This window comes from Meleagris gallopavo, chromosome 19, assembly GCF_905368555.1.
Source record: "Meleagris gallopavo chromosome 19, MGAL_WU_HG_1.1, whole genome shotgun sequence".
Lineage (NCBI taxonomy): Eukaryota > Metazoa > Chordata > Aves > Galliformes > Phasianidae > Meleagris > Meleagris gallopavo.
In genome coordinates this window covers 9,412,740-9,420,290 of record NC_139422.1, presented here as the reverse complement: position 1 = coordinate 9,420,290, position 7,551 = coordinate 9,412,740, and the positions used below count along the sequence as shown (strand labels likewise).

At 41.9% G+C, this 7,551-nt stretch overlaps 1 protein-coding gene across 9 annotated transcripts in view; it reads right to left on the bottom strand.

Moving 5' to 3' along the window:
• Nucleotides 1–485: 485 nt before the first annotated feature.
• GAPVD1 (GTPase activating protein and VPS9 domains 1) overlaps nt 486–7,551 on the bottom strand; it is a 31,724-nt gene continuing 24,658 nt past the window's right edge. For all 9 annotated transcript variants that reach the window (XM_085239448.1, XM_085239444.1, XM_085239443.1 and 6 more), the window contains 4 exons: nt 6,669–6,882; nt 6,034–6,106; nt 4,989–5,186; nt 486–4,237 (listed from right to left, as the gene is read on the bottom strand). In XM_085239448.1, coding sequence (XP_085095574.1) covers nt 4,097–4,237; nt 4,989–5,186; nt 6,034–6,106; nt 6,669–6,882 — 626 coding nt within the window. In that variant the 3' untranslated portion in view covers nt 486–4,096. The remainder of the gene's footprint in view (nt 4,238–4,988; nt 5,187–6,033; nt 6,107–6,668; nt 6,883–7,551) is intronic.

Here is a 7,551-nt window from a genome sequence, read left to right as displayed (position 1 = left end):
GGGTGCCGCGCCGGGCCGGGGGGAGCGCCGCCGTGCCGCCCGTGGAGCCGGGCCGGCCCGCACCGCCCCGCGCGGCCGCCAGGGGGCAGCTCCGCCCGAACGCGGCCTCCGCCCGCCGAGGTCCGGAGCGCTGGGCCGGCGAGCACGTGGAGCCCGTGCGGTGCCTCCCGCTCCAGTAACGGGGCACGCGCGGGGTTCTCCCGACCCTCCGCCCGAGAGCTCTCAATAATTCAATTGTGCCATTTTTCCAAAGCTAAGAAAGGGAGCGCGCGTGGCAGAGCGCTTTCAGGCGCCGTTTCCTGCCCGCCGCCAGCACAGAGAACGGTGACTGCAGGGAGCTCCCACCGACGGGCCGTCAGGCCGAGCTCCCGGCGCGGCTCCGTGGAGCGGTGCGGCTGCAGAGCGCCGTGCGCTGCTCGCGGTCCCGGCGCGTTGCGCTGTCCTGTTCCCCCGCAGCCCCACGGGCACAGCGCACAAACACGGACTCCAGCCAGGCCAACTGCTCTCCTTTTAATCAGTTTTTACAGGATAGTACATGAATAATCACGTTAGAGACAAGATGGGTTTCCTGTATACAAGATTGTGCAAGCTCGCCGATTTAGACGAATAAAGGCTTTACCAGTTTCCAATAGGAGAGGCAGTACAAAGCTTTTAAATAGAGGTAAAGCACAATTAAAAGGTACAGAACACACACTACGCACTCAGCAGAGGTTAATTCTCCAGTAGTACAGGCTCAACCAAGGCACCAGCTGTTCCCGGCTCAGAGCTGCCCGCCCCGTCCTGCTGCTCCAGCTCTCCGTCCTGCTGCCAGCCCGAGGCTGCACAGTCGGTGCTGCACACGGCCACATAAGTTACACTCGATTTCACACACACATGCTTCACTTGCTTGAATGTTTGCTGCTAAACAGGTCTGCCCTCTCCTGCTGCTCCTTTTCTGCCCCACCAGCCTTCCTCCACACAGTGCAGTTTGAAAGCAGCAGTGAGTTCTCAAACCTCTGCCCCGATTTGGCTTAAAGAACGTTAACGTTTTCCAGCGATACAAACCGACGCTGCGCTCACCAGAAACCCAACACAGGAAACAGGATTGTGGCTTTTTTTCCTGAAATTTATGGCAGTTACATATCAGGTCTTCAAAATGAAAACCTCTGAACTCAAATAGGCCATACCCATTCCAACTCTCCTTAAAGAGGAGCTACAAAAGCCTTAAAGAGAATTCTTAAGAGAGAAAAAAAAAAAAAAAAAAAAAAAAGCAATTTCTCAGGGATGAAAGGACCAGCCCTTTTCTTTCACTTCTCCCGAAAAATGAAACCACCACCTCAGCACCACTAACAGGGACAGTCATGGCACCGTTTAACTCGGCAGCTCCTCCGGAGACGCCAGCAAGCAGCCCTCGAGCCCATGAATACAACCTACTGCCAATGACCCCATACCTTTTCCCTCAGAACGTCCCATTCGCCCTTCAGTTGTTGAAGGCATTTGAAGAGAGAGCACCAAGTTTACAGAATCGGGTGCACGTGGTTGGCTGGCACCTTTTGGCAACAGTCGTCACTTTTGGTCCTTTATGCGCTGACTTTTCACATTTACCATTGCACACCAAAATCTAACAACATCACTTCCTACACATTTAATTCATCATTCTAAAATAAAACGTTACAGGACACCAGGGAAAGTATTAATGTGATACTACAGGAAGGTTTTTAATTCTTTGGAAAACCTAATTCTCTAACTACGGCTAGCAATGCGACCTAAGGAACTTTCGAAGCTGTTTAAGAAAAAGAGCACAATTTTGCAATGAAGACTCTCGGCTAATCTGGGGCACATCAGAACAAACACTGTTTTTAAAATAATTTTTTAGAATGACTCCAGTTCTTTTAAGTATTTTTCTACACAATGTAAGAAAGACTGCAAAGGAAATGGTTCTTACCGCTTCCATCAAGGAAAGCGAATCTGAACGACGTGATGGTGCTGATCAGACCCCATCTGCCAGCAGGCAAAGGGAAGCGATGCACAGGGCGATCGCCAGCTTAGTGTCTTGGTGCCATCCTTTAAACCAGTACAATTCAAAACAAGACCAATTTAGGGATCAGATATTCTCCTCAACTAAAACCCAAATGCAGGAATAAAGGAACTTTAATACATTGGGCTTAACATCTGATACCCAAGTAATAATCAAATATTAAGGAGACTTCACTATAAATAAGTTTATATTGCTTTTAGAGATGATCTTGCCATACCTTCCAGGGCATATTTGTGCTTCGCTTCTGAGTGTTATTTCAGGGCCGAGTGCAATATTAAGTTACGTGTTCAGCACCAATAACCCATCAAGGCTAAATAACTGGAATACTGCAGTAAGGCAATCAGAGGAATTCCATTTCTATCGAGTATTGCTCCTCCACAGAATGAAATCTCTCAGAGCAGAAAGACTGTAAATAAAAGTTCCCATTCCTCTCTCTCACTTAGGATTAGCTTGGCAAAAGTGCCACACCGAATTACGTATTAGAAGAGTCCTAGTAAAGAAGTTTCTTTAATGATGCCTTGACAAGTAGCACAGCCAAAGCAAGCACAGTTTGCATAATTTGTTCTAATTGCAGTTAACCAAATTGTTTTCTGGAATACTACTTGTGTACAGGTTTTTATCATCAGAATGCACACATTCACAAAACCAAAAAAAAAAAGTATTTTGCAAAGAACATGAGAAAGATTTTCCTTCCTTTACCACTCACAGACACCACATCTGAACGTGCCCTTCTGTCAGAAGTGCGCTCCACACTCCAGGAAGAGCAAAGAATAATACTGACATGAAAAAGATAAAGGCCTCACTGCCCTTTTTCAGTGTAATTGTAGCTAAAAAAGAACAGCAATTGCTTGTTATGCGTGACAACCACTGGCCATCACCCAGACTGTTTCATTCATGAAAAATCCACATGGTATTGTGCATAAAAACTTCTTTGAATTCATAATTGTCAGTTTAAGGGAAAGGTGGGGTGGGAAATCTATAAAACACCCTGAACTGATGCCATGATATGTTTCATAAAGAACAGTGTTACATTTTAAAATATTTTATATGAACAGTAAAACTTGCACTGCTGCATAGCAGACAACATGAAGAACATTTAGTAAAAACATTCACTGAAACCCCTGGTATATGTATTTAATGTCACTAATCAAAATATATATTACAGCCCAAGGTTCTGTTAAGGATCTCTGTTTGGGGTTTGTACAGTATACACAATATTTCAGAAAAAAATATTACAGTAAGGTATTTTATTACTCCTCTCTTATATTAGGCTTATCTACTGTAACTTACAGACCCTTTCTCCTTTACATATTCAAACCCTTATAGTGCCCTAATGCCCTAGCCAAAAAGTGTTCAGCTATCTAACAAGCCCTATTATAAATTCCAGTTCAGAAATTTCAGTACTCTTAATTACATTTTAATAAATAGTTCCATTTGCCCTTTTTTAACCTTTGCCTTTTTGAGGAAGTCCTTTCATTTACCAAAGCACAGTACGTAACAACCTGTTAGAGGTCAGAGAGGCTTTTGCTTGTTTATTCAAAGGACGATGAGTCCAAAGATAACTGCGATGCATTAAATATAGTTATATACTATTTACATTGTCCTCTCTGATTTTCAATTTAGGTGAAATACAATTGGTATCTAATGTCACCTACTTCAAACTTTCAGTGTGGCTGGTGTTTCATTAATAAAAGGTGTACTGAGCTAGAAAGTACGCTAAGTGGTTGCCCTGATTATTCTTGTTTCAGTGTTCCATTAGAAATGAAGTGAATTATTTACGTGAGTGAGAATTCAGGAAGAAGGGTGGTGGAAAAACCACAAAGACTTTTCTGTATGTTTTGAGATTCCAAAATACCTGAAAACTGTGGTCCCTTGTTCAGTGCCAGTATCTATAGGGGAGAAAAATGCAACCAAAAGAGAAGAGGAAAACCTGTTAAATTAATTTGATTAGTAAAGGTGTGTTTTAAAATGCCTCGATTCTGTACAATATTATACAATGAAAGTCTCTTCTTAGCTTTCACAGCTGTTGTACATTCTTACAGACTCTTCTGCTAACAGTCTGCCCATGTATGTGCTGAGTTACTTGCGATCATCAATAGTTTTAATGAATTCAACTGCTGCTGTGAACTGCATCCACCAGTAGGACTCTTCTCCAGATAAGCAGTTGGCATAGAAACTACTTATGTACTGAACAGTGGACAGCAAGCAAGGTGGATTTGCCTGAGGATTAAAGAAGAAAGAGACGCTTACAGTTTGTTTTCAAAACTAAACTTAGAGAATTACAGATGCAGAATAAAAGTACAGTTCTATTTCTGGTCCTCACTAACACCTAACACATGGTTATGTAATACAGCGTAAGGCAGTGACTGGTTATCCTGAGCACCCTCACCTCCCCCCTCAGGAGGACTGTGACCAAAAGGAGCATCTCTCTAATGCAGAAAAACAACAGGCAGGCTATGAAAAGAAGGAAATCAGAGGCAGAACTTATCAAGTCATCACAGACTTCAGCATATTAACCTGTTATTTTAGCATTTTATACATCACATACTTATACATCACATACCATTCTCCAAACTCTCATGTTTCAAAAAAAAAAAAAAAAAAAAAAAGCAAGTCAGCATTAATGTGGATGTTGGTCAAAGAACAACATTAAGCATGAACAAGTGATAGGTGCTGGCAGACACTTCTCAAAAAAAAAAAAACAACCACCCCAAAGATCAACAATGAAAAACCACCACCACCACCCCTCCAAACAATGCTTGGCCCTCAATTTCCTTGGTTCCAACTGCAAAGTTTGCTTGGATTCTAAGATCTTAATTGTGACCACATTTCTATTTAAGCCTGCTGGATCAGCTCTCCTTTTATAGTCTAGCATGCTCCTAGTTACCCAAATGCACTATCGTATTTCCTAAAATTTGCTTGCGTGTTAAAAGAATTAGTTGTACTTTGTGATCTTTGCAGAAGAACTCACCTTTATGAGAACAAAGACCAGAACAGGAACAAAATCATCTGCCCCGGGTACTGAATCTTCATTTGCCAGGCTAAGGAGGTTCATAATGGTTGAGCACATTCGCAGGATACACTGCACTTTGTCGCGGGGGGTTTTGTAAGCACTTATTGTACGGATTTCAGACTGTGCAGATGGCCACGGTGCCTCCCGGAGATACACCTAGGAGAAAGAAACCCAACAGTTCTCATCTATCTGTGATGCTACTGAACACCACAGAGGATCCAAGGCACCAGAGGCAGGAGCAAGGCTCTGGATAAATGAGAAACTCTGGGTCAATATGGTTCCATTGCACACAGAACAAAGGTGGCTTCCTGCTGTATCATCATGAAAAATCACACGGAAATAACACTGTATGTGCAATTAACATAATTAGATTGTACTTCCTCCTGACTTCTACAGTACCCTATTTTGAAACAATGTAGGGCTGTATGTCTGTCTTCCATACATAAGCAGCTTTATGAATGTTTACCATTTTCAGTCACACAGCTCAAACACTGAACTAAGAAGACTGCAAGCATTCAGACGCTCACAGATTTCTTAAGTCTGCTAATATTTAATTACCTTCTTATCCCTGAGAAAAGTGAAAACACCAGGCAAATGGATAGATGTGTCAAGGTTCCACTAATGATGCCTAGTTCTGGAAGTTGATTTGATAACTACAAACCACAGTCATAGTGTATAAGTCATGTTAGAAATATAAAAGGTTGAAATCTCGTATTCTAAAGGAAACTATCTGAAAGTTTGCACCTTATTGCAGTATAGTATTACTGCTTCAATCTTACCATCACGACAGAAGTGGTAAAATTCAAAGAAGGAAAAAAAAAATTTTTAAAGATCAGTAGATGATGCCAAAGTATTGGTGCAGTGTTTTTCCTGCAGGGTATTTCAGCTGTATGGCTATAAAAGTAATGTTTCAAAACGTGAAGAAAAACAATCCTCTCCTCATCACAAACACAATGAAAACCCAAAAACTCCAACGTACGGAGTGAAGGAAAGAAGTTATTACCTCAGGAATCTGAAGTGCTTTGTGGTTTGCAGTCACCACTTTAGATAACCTCTGTATGTGCTCATGAAGGACCCTAATAACAAACAAAAAACAAGAATAAGCAGCAAGCAGCAGCCAGTAGTCCCCAGGAGTATCCCACTAGTTTGGTATACTACAGGAGAGATCTTCAGGAATGCGTATCACGATGATCTCAGCTAACACACATTAGGTCAATCAGCCACACAGAGGATTTTCCCATACAATCAACTACGAAGTCAGTAAACCATTCAAAAAAAGATGTTCAATAAAATACAACAGAAACCCTAGATGGAAAGTACTGTACCAAAACAGAAAATGGAAGAAAGGAGTTCTGAAACAGATCTTATTCATTCTCTCAGCATGCACACAGAACTGAAAGTCTGTATCTTAAGTCATTACATTTTCAACTTTATTCTACTTTTGTGGTCTGTTGCAAACACAAACCTTCACGCGTGATGCTACAGTGCTTCTTGTACAAGACATTCTGAAATGAAACATAAGTTTTGTAGGGCACGGCTGCCTTAAGAGAATCAAGTCTGTCACATTAAGATCAAAAAAGCAGCCATCTGCACCAATAGCAAAAGAGCAACCAGGTATTTCGAACTACTGTGACTTACTGGTCACGTAAAATATCTCCATCCTGATTAGGGTAGAATGCAAGTTTGAAAATACGATTCATCACACTGCGCTCTATAGCTAATTGTGCATCCTGAAGCTGTTCTTCACTAGCATTCTGCCATATGGCATCCTGAGCCATTGCTCCATACAAGAACTGAAGAAAATCTTCAACTTGGGCTGTTTTATCATCTGCTGCCGTAAGTTTCTGGAAATCTGATAAAAATGTAAAAAGAAAACATATTCAGTTAAGGTTTAAAAACAAAAAAAAAAAAACCACACACACCATTATTTCCAATAAGCTTTTCTGGAAAGAAGAGCTCAGAATCCACGTTGTACTTTTTGCCTGGCACCACCGGGGCTCTGTCTTGCCCGCACCCTCGCCAGGGAAATTCAAGTGAGAACACCTGAATACAAGAATTAAAGGAGAAGTGTGTAGAACGCAGTCAGTTAAGCATACCCTCACACAATACTCTACTTGATACTTCCTCTGTAGTATCAGTTCTTGCCACCCACAGAGAAAACACCCAGAATGATCACTACAACAATTGTTGGTAGGAATCAGTGCATGAAAAGCTGTCAGATGCTAGAGGAGAGGGAAAAAAAAAAGAATCAAGAAAACTCGTGTACCATTTTTTAGCCCTACCTTTATTAAATAAGTATAGTTACAACATTAGTGTTTATCTACAAAATATAGAACAAGTGGCACAGCCAAGTTAATGCAGCATGACCAAATCACTGGCAACTCATCAGCATCGTATTTATAGCATTCTGTACCAGAAGACAACTGCCACTCACATCTGCCAGCAGCCTGAATGCCACAGTTATCAATTTCTCTTTTAGATCATCCAGAAATAGATGCCACCCTTTAGCCCAATGAAAGGG